Source organism: Halichoeres trimaculatus, unplaced genomic scaffold, assembly GCF_033239565.1.
Source record: "Halichoeres trimaculatus isolate MK-OKI-2021-1 unplaced genomic scaffold, fHalTri1.1 fHalTri1_scaffold_20, whole genome shotgun sequence".
NCBI classification, from domain to species: Eukaryota; Metazoa; Chordata; class Actinopteri; order Labriformes; family Labridae; genus Halichoeres; species Halichoeres trimaculatus.
The window spans coordinates 19,674,358-19,696,401 of record NW_027437198.1 but is presented as its reverse complement, the minus strand read 5'-3'; the positions used below and the strand labels follow the sequence as shown (position 1 = coordinate 19,696,401).

General features: G+C 40.5%; 4 protein-coding genes across 7 annotated transcripts; 2 read left to right on the top strand and 2 right to left on the bottom strand.

The window, feature by feature from the left end:
• The first annotated feature begins 866 nt into the window (after window positions 1–866).
• Window positions 867–2,354, top strand: amn (amnion associated transmembrane protein). Its single transcript, XM_074697347.1, has one exon. The coding sequence runs from the start codon at window positions 882–884 to the stop codon at window positions 2,352–2,354; it is 1,473 nt and encodes a 490-aa protein (XP_074553448.1). The 5' UTR covers window positions 867–881.
• Window positions 2,355–2,679: 325 nt separating this feature from the next.
• On the bottom strand, window positions 2,680–5,873 carry LOC141809900 (tripartite motif-containing protein 16-like). Of its 2 annotated transcripts, none has more exons than XM_074697132.1 (6): window positions 5,361–5,873; window positions 5,170–5,265; window positions 4,837–5,070; window positions 4,432–4,609; window positions 3,385–3,459; window positions 2,680–3,301 (listed from the first exon to the last, which is right to left on the bottom strand). In XM_074697132.1, the coding sequence occupies exons 1-6, from the start codon at window positions 5,781–5,783 to the stop codon at window positions 2,766–2,768; spliced, it is 1,542 nt and encodes a 513-aa protein (XP_074553233.1). In that variant the 5' UTR covers window positions 5,784–5,873; the 3' UTR covers window positions 2,680–2,765. The 2 variants fall into 2 exon arrangements, with proteins under 2 accessions (XP_074553233.1, XP_074553234.1); XM_074697133.1 differs by having other exon boundaries at window positions 4,438–4,609.
• A 2,181-nt stretch (window positions 5,874–8,054) lies between these two features.
• On the bottom strand, window positions 8,055–16,173 carry ush1ga (Usher syndrome 1Ga (autosomal recessive)). The gene is made up of 3 exons (XM_074697602.1): window positions 15,764–16,173; window positions 10,986–11,439; window positions 8,055–10,067 (listed from the first exon to the last, which is right to left on the bottom strand). The coding sequence occupies exons 1-3, from the start codon at window positions 15,925–15,927 to the stop codon at window positions 9,270–9,272; spliced, it is 1,416 nt and encodes a 471-aa protein (XP_074553703.1). The 5' UTR covers window positions 15,928–16,173; the 3' UTR covers window positions 8,055–9,269.
• On the top strand, window positions 13,431–21,812 carry LOC141810214 (proton channel OTOP2-like). 3 transcript variants are annotated; one of them, XM_074697599.1, is made up of 8 exons: window positions 13,431–13,477; window positions 17,737–17,815; window positions 18,295–18,748; window positions 18,839–18,975; window positions 19,053–19,111; window positions 20,247–20,389; window positions 20,482–21,329; window positions 21,422–21,812. In XM_074697599.1, exons 3-8 carry the CDS (start codon window positions 18,313–18,315, stop codon window positions 21,590–21,592), a joined length of 1,794 nt encoding a protein of 597 aa, XP_074553700.1. In that variant the 5' UTR covers window positions 13,431–13,477; window positions 17,737–17,815; window positions 18,295–18,312; the 3' UTR covers window positions 21,593–21,812. The 3 variants fall into 3 exon arrangements, with proteins under 3 accessions (XP_074553700.1, XP_074553702.1, XP_074553701.1); XM_074697601.1 differs by having other exon boundaries at window positions 17,737–17,827; window positions 18,378–18,748; window positions 21,422–21,810; XM_074697600.1 differs by having other exon boundaries at window positions 18,378–18,748; window positions 21,422–21,808.
• Window positions 21,813–22,044: the final 232 nt, after the last annotated feature.

Below are 22,044 nucleotides of genomic sequence, written 5' to 3'. Positions count from 1 at the left end.
AAGCATTTCAAAAACTGCAAACAAATTAACATGTAATATATTTGCAAAAATTAAAAGTCTTAAAGCTTAAAAATATGCAAAAATTTTAAGCATTTTTAAAGACATTTGAAATTGACTAATTTTCAATTTTTTTCAAAGAATACTTGAACTTCATAACATATATTGATACTTTCCTTAACTCATCATGTTTTTTTTGGTTTGCTAATTATCTAGATAATTATTTTACAGCTACAAGGAACCGCTGCAAAAGAGTCAAAGAGCCAAAGGTTGCAGACCCTTGTCCTTGAATGTCTTTTATTGCAGCTGCGTCTAATGGAAAGAAATGAGTTTGCTTTTCTAGTTCTGAATCCATTCATGTTTTTTCATATCTCATATCATTTTAAATTTTTGTACACGCAACAGCTTAAGTGTTGTACTCCTTAAATGCTGAGCTGAGGACTTTTAACCCTCATGCGTTGTTTTAGATAAAGCAGTGCTTTATGCTGGCAGTCCCCTTATTTACTTGCTGTGTTGAGCAGCAAGCATCCTAAATTTCTGCAGTCAATAGCAGTGAATAAAATGGCACACTTAAAGCACTGGATAAAAGTGCATAGAGAAAACATGAGCAGGCTGTTTTGCCAAAGAGAAGCTTTTAAATAATTTTAGTATTATTTCTTTTCTTCCTTTCTTCACGCAAAGATATGAGGCCTTGGAAGAGTAAGACTTGCAGCAGTGTCAGTACAGCCCTTGTAAATCTTTTACAGGTCACCTGTTTGTGCAGGTTGTTGTGTTCCAGAGCTCATCTGCTCATCTGATGAGTTGTGTGCCCTCGTGTTGGTCACACGGCTCAGAAACAAAGGTCATGAAATGTTTGCCCAAACGCTCCATCACAAACACTCAGGATGTCGAAAACATCAGACCTGCTCCTTCTCCTCTGTCTCGTCGGGGCTGCAAGTGCCCTGTACAAACAGTGGATTCCTGACACCAACTATGAGAATAAGACCAACTGGGACAACAATGATGTCCCACATGGCTGTGACATCGTCCAGTTTGCAGCTCAGAGAAGAGTGTCCGTGTTTGTGGAGACGTCACATGCGGTACGTGAGATGAGGCTTCCAGTCAATGGTGAGTTCATCCTGAATTCTGGAGCTGGTTTCTATGGACAAGAACCAGGCTGTGGACAAGGTGCTACAACCAACTTTAAAGACTCAGAGGATCTCCAGTGGTTCAACCCAGCTCTGTGGCAGGCAACTGCAACTCTGGACGACATGCAGAAAGGACAGGTCTTATTCTCTGTGCATGAGGAGAGTGTCCCCTGCCAGTATGACGATGTGGTTTTCAAGGCACTCTCCTCTTTCAGGGTTGACACCGGCTCAAATCAGCCTATTTCTGTTAAATCTGTGTCTGTGCTTGGGAAGAAGTTTGAAAGCTCAGCTGAGTTCTCACAGTACCTCAGCTCACGCTCTGGCCAGCTACAGTTTCAAGGGTCTTCTGCAGTCAACGTCGGACACCAAGGTTGTGGGGATCCATCTGGATGTGACTGTGGGAATTCTGTCAACCATGAGCGGATCTGTGGCACTGTTACTTGTGACTCTTTGGACTGTAAGACTCCTCTTTCCCCTGTTGGACACTGCTGTAAAGTTTGTGGTGCAGTCGTCTCGATCAAGTTCTCCACGACTTTCAACTTACAAACCTACAGGCAAAGGGTCCACCACCTGTTTCTTATCCTACCTGAATACAAAACCATCCAACTGGGCATGTCCAAAGTCTTAAAACCACAGAAGTTGTTGAGGATCATCCCTTTTGGTACTACACCTGAGATTCAGGTGGTTATCCTAGATGGAGACAAGGGAGCATTGGCAGAAAAACTGGCCAAGGACATAGTGAAGGATGCTGGCACTCATGGCTCCAACATGGGAATCACAGGAGCTGAATTTCAAGCCTCTTCTGGGGGCAGTAGCAGTCAATCTGGGAGCGATGCTGGGGTTGTTGTTGGAGCTGTGTTTGGAGTTTTAATTTTGATCTCACTAGTTGTGGTTTTGGTAGTTTTGGTTCGTAAAGGGTTTGTGCAAATGCCTTCTATGCCATCAATGCCTTCTATGCCATCAATGCCATCCATGCCTTCAATGCCTTCAATGCCTTCAATGCCTTCAATGCCATCTTTGAGACGATTCAGGGGACACAGTGACATCGGAGAGCTTGGTGGGACTCTTGACCATGGCTATGACAATCCAATGTTCGACAGGCCCCACATGATGCCTAATGACCCTAGTCTGTATGGGACTGAAGCTAATACTTCAATCTCAATGACCCAGACAGGTGTGCACTTTGTGAATCCAGTTTATGATGACAATGAAACTGATTTTAATGCTTGAAATTAAATTCATCTCTGAACATGCGTTAAAAAGTATTGAACTGATGATTTTACTGACCTGTGAAACAATCTTTCATCCTGTGGCCTTTAAATAACTCAGTGATGTAAATACATTTTTACAACCCAATGTACTTTAAACAAATAAAATAATTATTGTCTGACATGTGTGTACTTTTTCCCTCATTCAGATCACATTCATGAGCAATAAAGCTGCAATAAAACTGCTGTAAACTGTCAACACTTTTGGATGGTTTATGCAACACAAACTGCTTTATGCAACAGTCACCACTAGATGGTGGTAAATTCAACTTTCAGGGACATGCGTGTAGAAAAATTCTGCATCAACACCTTCATATTTGTACCTTAGTGTCAACAGGTAAAGGTAGATGTTTTACACTCTTGGAGAGAAGCATCACTTTGCATGAAGGAGAGAAACTACATTATCTTTCTTTGATAGCCAGGTGACAACATACAAGGGCTCAGTAAAATGAGCGGTATACTTGCAGAGAAGCGTGATAGGACCAGTGATATCATGAAAAGACACAGTGCCCTTCTCAAAGTCAACATATATGCCGATTCTTGTAGTACCAGTGACTTCCAAACGAATCTCCACACCGTCATGCCAGGCAAAGAAACCTCTGCTGTTCCTTCCAACACACCAGGAAAAGTCATTTCCCGTGATACAGCTGGTGCTTTGCTCCCCCTTTCGATCAATGCTCTTGTAAGTGACACCTACGTGTGCCCCTTCCCCGCTCAGCTCTGCTTCGACATAGTGCCTCCCCAGGTAAATGCTCTCCACAGTCATCGCCTGTCGCCAGTACTCAAAGCGAGCAGGGTGGTCTGGGTAGCTGTGCTGCCAGGGGCTGGTGTTGATGAGCTTTCTGTTGTCCTCCCTCACACGGAGGAAATTATGTGTGGTGTTTGGGTCAAAGGTCAGACTCCTGATGTCTGAAAATGAAGGGACACATTTAGTGAGTGTATTTTGACGACCAGAAACCTCAAAACATGTAGATGTTAAGTTGCATAGTTACATTTTAAAAAGTCCTCTCTTGTTTCAGGTTCAGGTAGGAATGAAGCTGGAGATTCTGGCACTGGGGATTTGGTACCTGGTTCAACATTTCAGAAAGAGACTTTTCAGTTTCATGGTTTCATCATAAAAAGAATTGAAAAAATTACAGTGTACTGTAAATTGAATAAAAAACAGTTTGTCATGGTCATTTTCATTATCAATATTCAGTTTTTGAGAATCTATGACAATTTAGGGCCTGTGTCCATAAAACAGCATGGTTTCGTTTTTTTGGCTGTTTGTTTTTGGTTTGTTTTTCACTGGCAGCACCTACAACCTGAGTCTTCCAAGAAACCTGTAAATTGGAAATTTCCCAGTTGAAATCTCATAGTTCCAACCTGAAAGCGTTCCAGGCAAATTATGACTTCGGTTTGAGCACAAGAAATTCAAACCAACATTACAGACATTATAAACATAATTCTTAATAATTTAAATTCCCAAAAGAGCCTGCATCTTGCTCATTTGAGTGAAATGGAGGAAGGGTAATTGTGCATGGAGTAACAAAAGCATGTACTTTATATATTACGGTGTTTGTTGTTATATAGAAACGTATTCCCAGAGCAGCTGCCAATGATGCATTAACACCAACAGAGCAATAACGTTACAGCAATACCTTTCTATGATAAACTATAAAAATAAGTGATGTGATGTCACAAGTTGTATCCCAGAGTACAAGTTTGACACAGCAGTTAAAAAAAGAGGTTAGTAGACAAAGGCCCTTACTCTTCAGCTGTGTCATTTGGTATCATAACAAATGTGGAACATGAGGGCTCTTTAAAGTCAATTACGCATGTTGTCTAAGAATTAATAATCTTAAGACCATGAGTGTTTTGTGAAACTTCTCATACTTTTGGAAAATTTAAGTCTGATTGGCCGGCAGATGATAAATAAACAGATGTTTAAAGAATTTCCAAGAGTGAACACAAAGATTAAATGATGGGTTTACACCTGAAGCACTTTCCTCTCTTAGGGGCTGAAAGATGTAAAGGTATGCAGACAAAACAATATTTACACTCACAACTTTTCCACACCAGGTTGAGTTTTTCCCTGTATGATGACAGAATGAGGTCACACAGCTCTTGTGTAGCATCAGTCACTACTTGGATATAGGAGATCAGATGGTCCCGGTGCGTGACGCTTGCTGTAGGCAGACACATGTCTGTTGATCGTTTTTTCCACTCAGAGTATTCCTGGAACAAGGAAGAGCCACAGGTGCATAAACGTGATGTCGTAACAGTAAATGAACTGTTACGACAAAATATGAGACTTCCTCTGACTCAGAACTTTTCTCAGTAAATTTACTGTAATGTTTTAGCTTTGTGTACAAGTTCAACAGGTTGACATTCAAAATAAACCCACACATCCTGGATTATTTAATGTTCTACATGGGGTTTTGCCTCAGGTCTCACTTGTTTACCTGCAGAAAGTCAACATCTGACTTGTACTTGGACAGTTTGTTCATTTGAGCCAAATTTTTCATCAGCTCTGTTCTCTTCTGCTCCAGATGGGCCTGGATGCCCTCTGCTTGTTTCAGTGCCCGTCTTTTCTCTCCTTCCAGCACCTCCACCGCCCCTTTTCTGGCCTCCTCCACAGTCATCTGCAGCCTGTTGAACTGTTCATCGACAATAACACAAACCTCCTGCATAGACGACTGAAAGAGAGAGAAAAAGTATTAAGAAATACAGTCACATCTCATCATTGTGTCCTAAATAAATGCAACAGTGTGTTAGACATAAAACATGTAATGAACTTTGATTGTGTCGTTGTTTCTTTGTAGCTTTTCAATCGCTTTCTCAGCTGCTGCAGCACTCTGACAGATCTGTTTTTGCTCCTTCTGAAGCTCCACCTGCAAAAAATCATCACAAACACAAAATTTCAAACATTTTGATAAAGAATATTCTGCTACATGAGATTTAAAGCAATATAGAATTTGATCAAGACCTCAATTTGTGCCCGTGCCTCCCCCACAGATGCAGCCATGTGCCCTTGATGCTCCTGAGTCTCACAATCTGGACACACACAGCAGCCATCAGTCAAGCAGAAGCGCTCAACAGGAAGTTGATGAACCTCACAAGTCCTGCAGTCAATGTCGTGTAAGGGTTCCACCAAACGGTGGTTTTGAAATTTGGCGTTCTCCAGATGTGGTCTCAGATGGGTCCTGCAGTAAGACACCAGACAGGTCAGGCAGGATTTAAGGGCCTTGCTGGGACTCTCCATACAAGAGTCACATAACACATCTTCTGGGAGTAGCGTTTCTGATATCTCAGGGGTGGGGTCCGTCGGCTCCCTCGGTTCCTCCTTTGAATCCGAGCGGTCCTGATTCTCCTTTGGAACCTCTTCATTAGTACTGCTGAGAGTTGCCATATCTGACAGTGTTTACTGTCGTCGAGCCTTCGAAAAGCCGGCTCCTTCCATACAGCTGCTTTTCCCTGCTTTTTTGAGATCCTTAGGGAGCATACGGAAAGAATTAACAGACCACGCCCAAAGTATCTGGACTCAGCCAGCTAAAGCATTCTCATTTTTCACCACACCCCTCTTTAACTCTTTTCTTTGCTGGATCTAACGGAGCTCCAGATACAGCAGATTACACTCGTAGGGAGGAAATGGCGAGTATAATGTAACCGTCCAGGAAAGGCATCCACACCCTCACTCTGCTCTCCATTCTGTCCCAGTAAAGAGCTTAACCCTTTAGTTATCTGACAACATCTGATAAAACTTATGTTTACAGTTTAATTTAAACAATAAAAACATTTTGTCCCTCATCAGCCAGTGAATGACAGAGATCAAGTCCCTGTGTCATCATCAGCAAGTGGTGTCAGTAATGCTGAAGGAACTTAATGGGCAAGACTGTCAGTGCTTCCTTCTGATAACACAATAGTGTTATGTCACACAGCAGCATTTATCTACAACTCAACTTCCTGACTTCATGTCAGGCCGTGCAAAGGAAGACGTGACGTCTGCCTTTTGTTTTCAAGCAGCATGGGAGGATTATCGTAATGCCACAACATGTATTTTCTGTTCCCTGTATCTGTTCGTCACGCACAGACGCACGCACATTGAAGTTTTGACTGAAGCTTAACTTGGTGTGCCTATAAACAGAAAATCAGACAGGATTTTCAGTGACCTGTTAAAACTGCACATACAACAGTTTTTAAAAATAGAAACACTATGCATAAGCAGAAACTATACTGTACTGTAAATACTGCAAAAAACGTAGTCTTATTCACTGTTTTTGTCTAATTATAAATAAAAATTGTATTTTGTACTCAATCTGAACCACATCCAACCAGTCGGTCCAGAAAAATGTCTTGTTTCAAGTTATTTGAAGACAAAAATGAGGTCTTAATTGCTTGTAACAAGTTAAAAAAATCTGCAAATGAAACAAGAAAAAAATAGCTTTTTCTACTTGTTACAAGCAATATAGACCTCATTTTTGTTTTTACATAACTTAAAAAAGACATTTTTCTGGACTTGCCAGGTGAATGTGGCTCATATTAAGTCTAAAAATGATTTTTTTACCCAAAAAGACAAAAACACTTGATAAGATTCCATTTTTTTCTAGTGTAATGCACTCAGTATTTATTCACCTTATACTGAGGCCAAATTTACCAGTAAAATCACATTTATGCCCACTTTTACACAAAAAAATCACCATTTGGTCAAATAACAAAAGAGACTCAGTTTGATTCCCATACTTAGCATAATGCTGCAGCTTCTTTTGTTTGAATGTGTTTTAATTTGTAGTTCTCACATTTTTTTTATGAGTACATTTGCAAAATTTCCACTTGTTGTATGACCAACCACATGACCTCCATGTCTTGAATTGTAGGCAGGTTTTTCTTAGAGGCATGTTAACAGCATGTTATTAACACTTAAGGTTTAGCTTCAGCTAATAAAAACAGCTTTCATCAGTCTGCCTTTAGGCAGTTAGTTTTCTCTGTCGAAGCTATAACTCAGTGGAACACTGAGTGCTGGCATTAAGTGTGCTTGTCAAGTTTCTTAAAATTACAAGAAACTTTTTTCTTACCCCACTGGCAAATATTTTTACTTGTTACAAGCAATTCAGACCTGAAATAGGAGATTTTTCTGGACTGTTCAGGTGAATATGGCTCATATTAAGTCAAAAAAGTTTTTTTTTCTGAATATAAGACAAAAAAAACTTGATTAGGTGTCATTTTTTGCAGTGCAGATATGACTTAGGTCTAAGCTTCATATCTGTGAGTCTGGTTTGTTTTCTTTTTCAAGCCTAAACAATAGGCCTTGACAAAATTTTAATGTTTTTAAATGTTTTGTAAAACATTTAAAAAAAATTATTATTATCTGTGGAATTACCAAAACACACAATAATAGATTATTTCATAATCTCCAAATTTTTGAATATTTAAAATTTTGTAAAAAAAAAAAAAAAAAAAAAAAAAAAAAAAGAAAGAAAGAAAGAAAAAGTCTTTTTTTGCTCTAAGAAGAATAAAAACACTTGGGGAAAAAAATTGAGACACGCTTTGAGAATTTATATGTCAGTGAGTTAAGTATCATTTCAACAGTCCACTCCTATTTGATTAAAAAGAAAAAACAGATAAATGTGCTTTTATTTTCTTTTTCACAAGCATTCACATTTCAACACAAAGTGTTACGTGATCTGGCATTACATGCAGTGAATGACGAACAGGCACAGCCATGACCGACAAGATAGTTCTTGATATTTTGTTTTTACTGTTTAGAGGAAGATAACACTAATTTAACCGGCAAAACCTGTGCCACAAGTATTCTGGGAGGAAAAAAGTACCCAAGCTTTAAGAAATCTTCTGAGTCATTTGAAAAGTTATCATAGCAGGGTTTTAAAGAGTATGCAGCTGCAGCTAGCTTTAGTGTGGGTGCGGTTGTGGTGGTTTAACAGACATATAAGCACAGCATCAAGTTTTTACCAAAGACCCAAAGTTAACGTAGTCATCATGAGGTAGAATACCAAAGATTTCCCAAGCTAATGGCATAGTGGGAAACTCAGTACAACTACATATATGGGTCATCAGTAATCTGCTTAAAAGTGTACATCCCTACTTTAACTTTACAAGCAAAATAACAAACTACCAAGAGTTAGTTGGTGCAATACAAAATCTAATAAAGATACAGTTTCAACATGTTTTACTGCTCCTCACTGAACAACTGACATGGCTTACAGAATGTAAACATTACCAAACAGGCTCTGGTGAGACTGTTGCTCAAATGCTGTTACTGGAACATCCTAATGTCAGGGTACAGTCATAGTCGAAGGTTTTCATTACAAAAGACATTTCTAGCAAATGTGCAGGCACATGCAATGGAGGCACATGAAGTCATAGGATTTACCCCACAGGGGCAAACACATTCAGGGGACACAGACCCTACACTTACGTCTCTGTTAGCTATGCCACGTGGCACACACTGACATCACACACGATTGCACTGATTGTATTTCAGTTTGTGAAGCCGTGTAGTGTGGGGAACTCCAACAACCCCGTGCGCCGAGCTGTCTTCTGAGATCCCCATGAGGCGTACGAGACACTGTAAAAGATCCTGTTATAAATTCATGTCACGCTCATCTCTTCTTGTTCGACATACTCCTCCTGACAGTGTCCTTTCTGCTTTGTTAGCACTGAGGTACCAGGAGAGGTAAATCATTGTGTCCTCTCTGTCCATACGTGACATTCACTCCACAATGATGCACTGACCTTAAAGGCTGGGTGAGCACACAGCAGGAAGACTGCTGCAACTTTTATCATCTGCACAAGATGAGATAAGAAACTGTCCTTGTAGCTTGAGTACAGAAACAACATGCTGTTATACTCTCTGCACTGTGATGGAAAATCTTACAACTTAAAGTTCAGTGTCCTCTATACTGTCTGGCTCCTCTATCGTCTCCAGTCGTGTCCTACAGGCATCCAAGATCTTTTTCCGAGGCCCTAAAGGGATGTGGATACTCTTAAGGTCGTGGTCAGAGCACAGCAGCAGTGCCTCCAGGTCGATCTTCTCTCTCTTGAAGATGGAGAAAAACTCGCTCATGCATTGCGCGGCTAGGAAGACCTCCAAAGGGCTGGTGTCAGCCTCATCATCGTCGTCCAGCCCTAATTCAATATCTTCCCAGGGCAGCTCCTCCATATTCCTCTCCTGCAGGCTCCGTGCACTGCCGATGCTGTCTTCATCCAGACTCGAAGTCGGCTGCAACCGACTTCGCAATCGCACGTTATTGCCAGAGCGGTTTTCCGCAGCTTCATCCCGGCTGAGGTCAAACATCCCTCCACTAACATAGTTCCTCCTAAAGACCATGGTCCCCAAACCGGGACGGTTGAAGAGGGAATCATGTCCTGAGTCAGTGCTGATCTCAGAGTAGTCCACGTCAGGCCCGTGAAGGTCAGGCTCGCTCATGGCACGTGAAATGGCATCGTAATTGTCTCTGGGGAACATATCGCGAACGTTGCGGCGGCCACGGTCTTTTGGGTTGACGTAAGTCCCCTGTTTGACAAACATGACGTCGTTGCCCAACTGGAGTCCAGACAGAGACCGCACGCTCTTCCTCCCATCCTCATAGATTTTAAACGTTCCATCTCCTTGTTTCCTTTTCTCCAGCTTCTTCTGAATCTTTGTCTTCCCTCGGTTTGTGGCGTGGAGGGTAGCCTGAGAGAAACAGGTTGATATGATGGTAAGGGGCAGTAAAAACAAAGGATAACAGTTTACGATGTAAAATGTTATACTTTGATACAGCTGTAATTACTCTTTATGCTTAGTGCGCAAAAAACTAACACATTGGCTATGGTAATATTTAATCTGTTAAAAGTAGGGTCTGCAGGAACTTTTATTACTTGTTAGTAAACACAAATTCAAACTGGGCTCCTCCTCCTTGGCTCAGTGCCAGCAGCAGCACACACCCACAGTTTCTGACTGAGACTATGTGAACACACTCACTAGCCCAGAAACCACCTGCAGTATCCGTTTTGATGTGAGAGTGACCCAGGAGATGTGCACCTGACTTGGCATGTTAGCACAAGCTAATCACTTGTTATTTGACACATACCTGGTTAGCAGAAAGCCAACTCGCAATGCTCTTCATCCATTGCTGCTCTCCAAGTTCCCGAAAGTGAGTGAAAGTTAAGCCAAGCCTCACCCTCATTTAGGAAAAATCTTTATCTGTTGGGTGTTTTGTTTCACTTTGGTTGTGTTTTCCTTTCTCAACGCTTCTTCTACTATCAAAGTCGCTCGGGTAGCTTCTTCCACTCACGAAGCAACACGCAAAGTCACTTGCACACTGTGATTGGCTGATGTAACCACGCTTACTGTCTGCCCAGAAATGTCTCGGAACAATCAAAACATCAACATACAGGCAGAGGAGAGAGTTTGAGGCAGACACAGACACTGACACACATGTATAGAGGCCCACTTTTTTTTGGAAAACCCTGCAGACACTACCTTTAAGCTCATTAGCTCTGATGCTGTGAGCGTGTTAGAAAAGAGAAATTATTTTTACAGTCAACAAATTACTACAAGACCATAACAAACTCCAAAAAAAAACAAAAACTGATAATAAAACCTCCTGACCTGGGAATATGGCACACTGACGGTGGCAGCATTGAAGTTGCGCAGCTTGTGGCTCATTGAGCTGCTGGTATAACTGGAGAAGCTCATGGCGTCTGATGCAGAAGCCTCTGAAGCGTCTTTGTGAAACTTCCGCTCCATTCGTTTGTGGTGTTTCTTCTGCATCTTCACACACTCTTTGATTCGACGCTCAGCCTCACGAAATGCCCGGTCCTTCAGCTTGTTCACCAGCTTGGCGTTGAGGCCTGTCTGCTTGGCAGCGACAGAATCCAGGTAGCGGACGCAATCCATGTGGTTCTTTGTGGCGGCCATGTCCAACGGTGTGTGGTAATCGTTGTCCAGGCACCATATGTTGGCACCAAAAGACACAAGGAAGAAAAGGCAGTTGTGGTGACCATTGGCAGCTGCAAGGTGGAGTGGCGTGTTCCCCCATATGTCACACTTGTCAGGGTCTCCTCTGGTGGACATGAAAAGAGTGTCAAAGTTGAATTAGATGATTAAGTTATAAGTTATTTCCACAAGACTGCTGCACCCATAGAAGACCACTCAACCATGAAAAAGCATGTGATTTTTTTCACAATATTTTCAGCCCTGACTTGCCACCCGTGGGTTGTTAATGAGACCTTATTCAATAATTCATCATTGTCACCACATAAGTCTCTCAAAAAATATTTCTGTGAGCTTCCAATGTGCTTCAAAAGGCCATAACAACCAGTGTAGAAGATGTTGTTATTGAAATAATTGTTCAAGAGGTATCTACTGTAATGCAGAGGCCACAACTAACAACATATGCAGCACTTATCCTTGGCGGGTAGTCCACGACCTTAATGTTACCTCTGCCTGTGCTGTGCTCTTGCTGTCTTTCCTGTAATATGACCACAGGCTTGCCAGCACCACTGCTTCACTACTTGTATCCAATTTCAGGGGAGGCCGACTGGGCTGTACCTGGCTGAGAGGATGCATGGCTGGTGTGGTGATGTCACTGGAGTTTTAAAGTCAAGACACAAGGAGTAAGGAGTGCCATTCAGCTGCTGACAAGAGGGGCTGTCATGTACCGAGCTATATCATATATATATATATATATATATATATATATATATATATCCTTTACCCATACATGTCTATATATACAGACATTATTCTTCTTCATTATTCGTGTTCCTATACTCTTAATTATTTCTATCTCTTTCTCAGCACCCTTTCCCCTTTTTCACCTGATGTGATGTTGTCATCTTCCCTTTTTTTTTTCTAAATCTTTAACCTTGTTATCTGTATAGTATCTTACTGACCTCTAACCTCAGCCTGATATTCGATTTTCTGATCCTTCGCCATGTTTTTATCTGTCAAAGCACTTTTAAAATGGCTTGTTTTTTTAAGGTGTTGTATAGACAAAGTTTATTATTATTATGACTATTATTATTATGAATAGGAAAGTACTGGTATCTGGTATCAGTATTGGACCAAAACCAGTCTTATTTCAAGATATTAGTACTTGTGAAGGCTGCCGATACCAGCAGCTGATACTCAAGACAAAAAAATCTTACATCGAGTAAGTCCTCCTCGCCAGTAGTTGGCGCTACATTGCTGCAGTTTGACAACATGGTAAATGTGTATCAGGTCCTGTTTAGAAAACATGAATAAGCCAGACAGTTAACAGTTAGGCTGTTTTATTTTGCACTTCAGTTTACTTAATACAATAATTCAAAATGATTCATCAATGGTATTAAAAAATGTTATGTATCAAAAATACAAGTGGTAACAGTGCTCGGTATTCCAGTACGAGTACTCAAGAGGAAGTACTCGTACTGGAATCAAGTGTCCCTAATTAATATTATATTATCATTTCCTGGAATTATAAGTGTGATATGCAATTTTATGAGACATGTTTGTTTACATATTTACACCCAAACAGATCTGTAGTGTAATGTAGCTCAAGTGTTAAGGAAGGTGGCAAGAAGGCAACACTCCTGTTATCTTTTTCCAAAAGACAACATATGTCAACTCAACAAAACTAACATAAAAGCAACAGAAATTAACGCAAATTGATTCATAATTAAATAAACAAAAAAAGGCACATGTAAGCAGCAGCACGGCCTCCACTCCAAGGACACTACTGCTAGCCTTTATGGCCTCTCAATTACCCCAATTGGACACAGGTGAGCAGCTGAGAGCAGCTGAAAGCAGCTGAGACGTCACAGCACAAGAAACAACCATTACTCTTGCACCCAAAACAAAGGGAATCAACTTCATAATTTAGCCTTACCCTCTTTTAACTAAATGGCCTTCTAAAGAGAAAAAAAATGTTCCCCCTGAACAATACAATTTGAAAACAAAAACTCCATCCAGCAGCAAATCCCCCCACACAGTTGGTATGGCCTGGTGATGTCAGTAATTTCAGTAATGACATCACAACGCCTATAAAACCCGGGAAGTGCTGGGCTGACTTTCTCTGTACTGGTGGGCACCGCATGGCATCTTAACAGAACAAACAAAAGGTAAGTTTAAACAAAGAAAAGTTTTCAAAATAATGTGCACCTGAGATTTAAATAAAAATAAAATTACAACTAAAGACTGAGTGTGTGCTTTAACTTACTTTGTGCTCTGATGTGATCTGTAACATGAGACTAACACAAACAAACCCGGAATAGTAAGTGTAGCAAATGTTACAAAAGCAAAAGTAAGTTACAGCAAACAAATAACTGAAAAGAGTAATGTGTTGGATGTTATTTCTGTGACAAGTGGTAACTGAAAGGGCGAAGTGTTGAACCTGCCAACCTGGGCGCCACTTTGCAAAGTCACACACTGATTTTAGCCCTCTATTCTCTATACCTGGTCTGGATTTACTTGAAAGAGTAGGGGACATTATGATCGAGGTGTGTTTGATGGACAGTATGAGTCCTCAATGAAACAATGTTCAAACAAATGAATTACAGAGTAAACTGATATGGAACATTATGCGACACAGTGAATTGCTGCACAATCATAAACAACAATTAGACTTTTTCCATTTATATTTTAAGATGATGTATTAATCATCACTTAGGAGATTACATAACATGCTTGTTGCGTTATCTGAAATAGATAGAGACCGTCTCACTTGATAGCTTTATGTGTCATAATTTATGCCCATCCTAGTAAAAAGCTGACCCCTGCTCTTTATCACATTGTGGACTGTTAGCGTCCTCACTTCCCGTGACAGCTTGATGTTACTGCAGGCCACCCTGTGCCATATACCTGCTAAATTTATCACTGAAGTGTCTTTCCCATGAAATTGTTAAGCAGTATTAGACTTATCTTTATTACAGCATCCTCAGGTCTCACGAGTTTGGTGCCCACCGTGAAACATTATGGCAGCTATTAACGTTGAATGTTAGCCCCTTGTGTCAATCAGGAGATAATGTGTTCTGTTATCCATAGGGGAAAACTGTCTTCACACTCTGTGGGAAACATTACGTTTACCATGCACTGGAAGAACTCCTTACTGTGTGTTTTAACAGCATTTAAATAAACATCCCTCACATTTGTCTACAGTGGTCAACGTGTGACTGATTCTGTGCAGTTTTCACAGTAATTCTCTCACAAGCTGTACTCAATTAAGCAGATTCATAATTGACAAATTTTTCTGCCTGACAGACAAACCAGGTCAGGCAGAAAAAAAGGGGGGATTGGCTTTTGTGTGGTTCTCAACCCAGCTTTCTATGATTAACAATCACATTTGCTCACTTAGCCTAAGTAAGGCCCGCATTTATACCACGATGCAGGTAATGTTGGTGATATTTACTGTAAATGTGATGAATCAGGTTTCCTTTATTGTCACGGTGCAATGGAATTGTTAATGATGTCCCAACAAGCTTTAGTGTCCCTCCATAGCAACGATACAAAATAATGAAGGCTCCAATTTACACTGAGAGCTTTTCATATACACCTGATTTGAATGGATTTGCTGCTTGATGAACTATCTTGCTGAAGCAATATTTGACTTTGCCAGAGTGCCTTTAGGACCACTTCAACCTCTGCAACCTCTTAGCTTTGCAAAAAGTCAAAAATTGAATGTCATAAAAGTATTCAACAGCTGCACAACACATACTGGTATTAATTCCAGTTTTTCCTCTCCTCAAAAAAATAATCTTAAAGTTGCAAAGTCATAAAAGTGGTTAGGCCTAATTGCTTTTCAAATTTAAATGCAATGCTTCAACTTTGGATTTCCTTCTGAGATGCACTATGTGAGTCTGAGGTCTGCTATCATGTAGGCATAGATTTCAGATGCAAAAATCCCCCTTGTTCCAAAACACACATAGGCCTAAGTGTCCAGCTCGGTTTTGTGGAATTTTCCAAACTGCATGTCCAAATAAAACGACCAAAGTAGCTGTAAAGTTAAAAGTGCTCTAGTAAGCTGAAAGCAAAGCCTGAGGTTAATGTGTCGGAATGCCAGGACCTGACCTCTCACCTCTGGATGATGAACTCTGTTAATTACTGCACCGTTTGAAGAGTGGCCTACATTTTTTTTTTAGTTGTGCATTGCTCCTGGAACTACGCATGGTTCAACTGCGAAAAACTTCTTATAAGTTAGCAAGTTTAGAAACGTGATAGATAAGTGATTGAGAACGTTTGGTTAAATGAGGCAGCTTGGTGCAAGGCTCTGCAGAAAAACCAATGAAAATGGTAAAGTAGTCCCTTTGAGCGCTTTATTGTACCTTAAACAAAAGACGAGTGGACATAAAGCTGTCCTCAGAGTGTTAGGCACACGCCCTGATATGTCATGTAACAGTGTTTTTACCCACCCCCTTCCCACGATCAGACGCAGAGCCTCCAGGTTGCCGTGATATGCAGCCCATAATGTCGGTGTCATGCCATCTTCATCCGGCGCGTTCAGATCCTTCCGCGTCGCTTCTTTCAGCAGGTCCAGGTAGCCGTCCCGGGCCGCCTTGTGGTACCTGTCATTCATGGTGCTCAATTAATCCACCCTGCTCTATTCCGTTCCGTTTCATTAGCAACAACACCATCATCGTCGTCGATGTAGCGGGAGCAGAGCGGCTGTTAGAGCCAGTATGTCCCACAAACAGTCGCCCCTGGTCATCGGTGGGCCAACAGGCTGAGAGCGTCGGTGGTATCCAGGGACGCCGGGATGTGGGCAACAGTGCTCCCGGTGGCCGAGGTGGTCCAAGACAGACCTAAATAAAGCCCCCCCACCCCAAAGGTAAACAGTGCAAATAGAAAAAAGTATCATTTTTAATCCTCCAACTACTCATTATTATTTGACTTACATAAAAAGCTTTTGGCTTTTTATTGGTCACACTAAAACTTTTTTAGTGTTATAAATCTTCCAGATATGAAGGCCACGCTCATCTACAACACTTTGTAGAACAATAGTTCTGCAAAATAATAACTCTAAATGTGGTGGGGTTTATTGCAGGGTTGCTAAAAAAGGCTTCTTTAGATTTTGCAAGTTATTTCTAGTAAAATAAAATAAAATAAAAAAAAATAATAATAATAAAAAAAAAATAATAATAAAAAACTTGCTGTGTGCATTTGTTACTCTGGCTTTCAGACACTACTGGAAGCTAATCAAGACATAGTGTTCTGATAAAGTCTCTTGTCTGCTTTAATAGCAAAGAAGAAAAAAAAAGCTAAGATATGATATCAGTAGCTGGTGTAATAATTCCACTTTTAATGTGATTTAATTTGAACCCTTTACCAAAAATTTAACTGATCCTTTCAGACTCCTGCGTCACAAATGAATAAAGGTTAACACAAGTCATACATGACAAAAAGTCATTGTGACATTAAAACTTGATCTATCAGGAAATGACTTGCAAACTTTCAAGAATGGGAAAGTGTTTTTCTGCAGATGTCTCAGTGTACCGGCATACATAGGGAAGAAAAGTGTCAGTCAGCCGGCATTGTTTGCACTTCTCAATAAACCATTGTTCTGGCATTTAACTTCCCCCTTACCAGCAGGATGGTTCAGAAACATGCTTGAGACATAAGTAGACAGCATAGTATTGCAATAAAAAAAAAGTTTCCTCAGCTCTTGGCCCCACCCTTATGAGAAGCATATAAATTAGCTAGGTGATTGGTCTCAACTGTGTAAAGGAGCATGGGCGACTCTGAGACTTCAGTTCTCAGACACACAAACCAGTTGAAACTTCCATAACAATAGGCACAGATAACGGGCAAATACTTCTTTTCAAGTACTTCACCTCAGGCTGTTAGCAGAGACAAGATACAGAGCAACATCTCCGTGGTAAGCCGTGAATGGCATTAAAGATCTCAAAGTATTCCCTTCCAGCTCTAAATAAAAAAAGAAGGGCGAGAAAGCATGTTACGCTGGTTTGGAGAATTTAGATTGTAAGGAGATTGTGAGGAAGCATGTGGTCAGCATTTGGTCAGCTGAAGCAAAAAAAAAAAGATAACAACTCATAAAAACTAAAGTATTAAACATGCACAGAGCTACAAAGGCAGCTTTAAGAATTAATTTGCCTTGAGATCAATTCATGCTTGCTGATAGATCTTTTACAAAAAGAAAAAAAAAAGAAAAAAAAAACCCTCAAGTATTATATCATGTCATAAAAATTGCTGTTGATCCAAAAAGGAACCGGTTTCACTATTTGGAAGTCGCAAGAAAAAGTTTTTCCTGGAAACATCTTTTGAACTTTGCATGAATATTTTGTGCAAAACATGCTGTGTTTGGTAATAATATGATGTTGTTCATAACAGATTATTGACATATTGACATTTATGACTCTTTGTACAGTAAACTACCGTGTTTTTGATGGCTTATAAAAGCCAGCACCACTGCTCAGACTGCCTCACAGGATCACACTACACATCAGGTAGGCTTACAGGTATCCTGAGACCCTTTTTCTTTATATCTGAAAGGTCACTTCTTTGTTGAATTGTCATAAGAGCTCAATTTTGGTAATCAAGAGCTTTTTTTTTTCTTCTTTACATGCTTGAAGGCTGTTTCACCTGTCCTTATGTTAATCCTGATTTTATCTGGGTTAGTGTAGATGACTTTTCTCAAGAAAACAGCACAGCTAATCCACGTAAACATGTTTGTGGATTCTCTCACAATGCTTCTGGGAGGCAACACAAGAGAAAGAAGAGAATGAAATTAAATCCTATTTGTTGATTTGAAACTGATCTTTTGTCTAGCTCCAACAGCTTGACAATTATGCTGATTTTTGTGCCCATGAAATGGTTTCACCTGGGCGGGATCTGTACCTACAGTGAGCCAATAAGTGGGTGTAGCTGTTAAACCTGTAATGTCTCATTTGGGACCAGATGCAACTAAGAGCTCATTTGTGAATAGGTCTTTGCTACAGGAACCATGTGCCTGAACACTGGCTTTCCGTGCAACTGTTTGACCGATGGAAATCCCTGTGAACCATGCAGGATGACGGCCAAAGACAAAGAGCCAGAGGAAGCCCATCTCTCCAACAATGTCCATTTGCCCAGTCCAGAGGGGGGCTCGTGTAAACTGGACCTGGAGGACTCTGGTAGTGGAGCTGCCAAGGAGCGGGTTCGAAACTGGGGATGGATGCTGTCCGGAGTCATTTGTCTGAATATTTTAATTCTGGGCAGTGCTCTAGCCAGTGGCACTGCCTACAACAATGTAAAAATCGGCATGCCTGACCTTCAGATTTTCCTCATCATCCTCCTTCTCCTCACCACTCTCTGGATGTTGTACTACATTATCTACACGGCGAGGAAAGAAAATGCGGTGGTTTACAAGGATGGACACGCTGGACCTGTATGGCTCAGGGGTAAGCTGGTGCTCTTCTTGCTTTAGAGTTAACTTTTTAATTCCTCCATGCCTGTTTTCTCATAGTTTCATGTTTTTTTCTGCTCATCAGGAGGACTGGTGCTTTTTGGAATCCTCAGTATCATCATGGATATTTTCAAAATTGCCAGCTATGTGGGCTACCTTCACTGTGATTCTGCTGTTAAAGTTGCCTTTCCTGTGGTGCAACTTGTTTTTGTTCTTGTGCAGGTAAAAATGTCAAAGAAATTCAGAATTTACTCAGTTCAGCATCAATGCAAAATATTAACACAATGTTTGTTTTGCAGACATACTTTTTCTGGACCCACTCCAAGGACTGTGTGCAGCTACAAAGGAACATAACGCGGTAGGTATTTCGTGGGTTTTTGTCTTTGCTAACATTCTATCCCTCAGGGTATTTATTTTGAAATTCAAGATTAACCTGGACAACAGGGTATATTTTTACATCTAAGCTGTTGGCACAGCCCCAGTGTTGTTAGAAGGTTCAAATAAGAATACGCTCTCAGTTTGCTAACCCTGATAAGATGAAATCATCCAGCTCCTTTTCTTCAGATCGTCACTTTGTAAAAGCAAAGAAGTATTTTCTATAATATTCTAAATCTTGGGACCACTTTCTTTGTCTATGACTAATTCCCCGGTTGATAAGGTTTCTAAATCAAGGAGATAATGTTATCATACCGTAAGTTTTAACTATTTTTCCCTTAGAGGACTTGGGAAACCAGCAAATATTTACAGTGTATCTAAGGCACGGCATGTCAAGGCAAGGCTAGGGCGAGGGGAGTTTGTGTATTTATCACATTTCAGCAACAAAGCAATGGAGAGTGTTTCGCCCAAGACCCTTGACACCTTTACAGACCCTTGACAGAAAAACACAATGAAAGAGGAAAAACAAACATGAAAAGACAACAAATAAAAGTACTTGAAAGCCATTGAAAATCAAAGAAAAGAGAAAATTAAAACAGAAAGTGCAGGGTCAAAATAAAATGAAACAATTTTATATGACATATATGTTAAAAGTTACTGTACAGTGCTCTGCTATCATAGGAATTTGAGTATTATTTTATAATAAATAAATGACATTTGTAGACATGATAAGTCTTTTACCTGGATTTTAGGGTGTGAGAATTTCCAGCATCTCAGACTTTTTCTGGAGAAAAAGGAAAATAAAATATGAAAGAAGAAAAACAAAACAAAACAACCAAAGAAAAAAAACATTTAGTGCTTTGTAAAGTAGCAGCAGAATTTTAAAATGCCTTTGCTGATATTCAGGGATTAAGTGTAAAGACATTCGACCTAGAGCGATGTGATTGGAGCTGTTTTACTGATTTTGATTGATTTCATATAATAGATTTTTAAATTGATCTTGAATCTCTTTTATACCAACTGAGAACGTTGCACTTACATCTTTATGAAAGCTACAGCTCTGCTTCGTCTGATCCTCATTATTTCTCTTTTAACCTCCTGCTTGTCTTTTCATTCAGCTGTGGGTTAATGCTCACCCTATCAACAAATCTAGTCATATGGATGACTGCTGTGACTGAAGAGTCGTTACACCAAACAGAAATCCCAGAATCCCCGACTAATGCTTCAAAATACCACGGAAGAAAGACGTACATCAGCAAAGGTAAGTAAGGAAGATGAAAAACCCAGAGTAGACACTGTGATTTTTAAGATATCACACATATTTACAATTCTTCCTTGTGTCATTTTTTACAGCTGGTTACGGAGATGATAAGTGCAAGTGCAGCCACACCTCGTGTAGCATCTTCAAGGATGCTTACTACTACTTGTACCCCTTCAACATTGAGTACTGCCTCTTCGCTGCTGCCATGGCCTACGTTTTGTGGAAAAATGTAGGAAGAGTAATTGACGATCACACCCACCACAAGATCAAATTTACTCTGAGGGGTGTGGTCTTTGGTCCTGTGATGGGAATACTCCTGGTGGTGGCAGGTCTGGCAACCTTCATCGCTTATGAGATGGAAATACAAAACGACGATCATAATGAGGCAAAGAAGGACAAAGCGGTGATGATGCATTTTGTAATGAACATAGTTATAGTGACCCTGATGTCTGTCACCAGTGTGGTTGGCTGCATCGTCTACAAAGTGGACCACAGAGAGCATGTGTCTGATAAAAACCCCACACGCAGCCTGGATGTGGGGCTGCTGGTAGGGGCGTCACTGGGGCAGTTTGTCATCAGCTATTTTACGATTGTTGCCATGGTTGCTACTGGTGCAAAAGGCCACCTAAACAGGCTCAACCTCACGTGGGCTATCCTGATGATAATCCAGCTCGGCCTGCAGAACTTTTTCATAATTGAAGGCCTACACCGGGAGCCCTTCCATGAGGTGCAGCCAGCGGTTCCAGTGCTTGAAAATCCATATGTGATGCATGGCAAAGACCTGAGCAGCCTTGAAGGATCAGAAATGAGCACAAAACAAAATCCAGCACCCACAGCACACGACTTGCACAGCCACACATCGGAGCACAGACCTAAACTGACATGGAAGCGACGTGTGCTGAAGGAAGTCTGTGTCTTTCTGCTGCTGGGGAACGTCATAGTAAGTATAGGTTACACTCTTGCCTTATTTTTTTTACATTTGAAAGAATAACTAAGTGCTCATCCTTTTCTTTTCCCTCCTTTCTTTGGCAGCTGTGGATCATGCCAGCATTTGGAGCTCGCCCTCAGTTTGACCATGATACTGAAACAGAATTCTACAAATTCAACATGTGGGCTGCGGTTGTGAATGTTGGACTTCCCTTTGGCATCTTTTACCGCATGCATTCAGTTGCCAGTCTGTTTGAGGTCTTTGTTACTTCATAACACAGCATAAAACAATGAAGGAAATGAAGTGTACAGCCAACTGTTGTGAAATTAGAAAACTTTTTTGTATAATTTTTTTTAGTCTGTTTTGATGATGCTTTTAATGTGACCATGTATTGTGAAGTAGATTCTGACTGACTATCACATCACCTCTCACTTTGCCTTCCAATGTGAAAATGTAAATGCATAAATAATGTAATTTAATTAATTATTTTGAACTTGTTGTTGAATTTCAGCTTCTTTTTGCACATTAAAGAAAGCAATGCATTAGACTGGTCTATTGTGTCTCTGATACTTTATACGGATCATACAATGACATGACTATTACTTGTACAAGCTTAAAGTGTAGTAGTGTAACCAATGCACACTACTAGGGCTAGTAACATTTTCTGAACAATGCTTGTATATTACCCAGCTGACTGGTGTTCCTGAGTAGTCAATGAAGTCTGCTG

Bases quoted from the DNA above. Each gene is read 5' to 3' on its own strand.
- ush1ga (XM_074697602.1), bottom strand. From the start codon at position 15,927: ATGAATGACAGGTACCACAAGGCGGCCCGGGACGGCTACCTGGACCTG. The intron at 11,440-15,763 runs GTGGGTAAAAAC...CATGTCCACCAG, and splicing joins CGTCTGATCGTGGGAAGGGG to AGGAGACCCTGACAAGTGTG. The intron at 10,068-10,985 runs GTCAGGAGGTTT...TGTTTCTCTCAG, and splicing joins TCAGTGTGCCATATTCCCAG to GCTACCCTCCACGCCACAAA.
- amn (XM_074697347.1), top strand. From the start codon at position 882: ATGTCGAAAACATCAGACCTGCTCCTTCTCCTCTGTCTCGTCGGGGCT.
- LOC141809900 (XM_074697132.1), bottom strand. From the start codon at position 5,783: ATGGCAACTCTCAGCAGTACTAATGAAGAGGTTCCAAAGGAGAATCAG. The intron at 5,266-5,360 runs GTCTTGATCAAA...GATTTTTTGCAG, and splicing joins AGGCACGGGCACAAATTGAG to GTGGAGCTTCAGAAGGAGCA. The intron at 3,302-3,384 runs GTAACTATGCAA...CTTCATTTTCAG, and splicing joins AAGAGAGGACTTTTTAAAAT to ACATCAGGAGTCTGACCTTT.
- LOC141810214 (XM_074697599.1), top strand. From the start codon at position 18,313: ATGTGCCTGAACACTGGCTTTCCGTGCAACTGTTTGACCGATGGAAAT. The intron at 18,749-18,838 runs GTAAGCTGGTGC...TCTGCTCATCAG, and splicing joins TGGACCTGTATGGCTCAGGG to GAGGACTGGTGCTTTTTGGA. The intron at 21,330-21,421 runs GTAAGTATAGGT...TTTCTTTGGCAG, and splicing joins TGCTGCTGGGGAACGTCATA to CTGTGGATCATGCCAGCATT.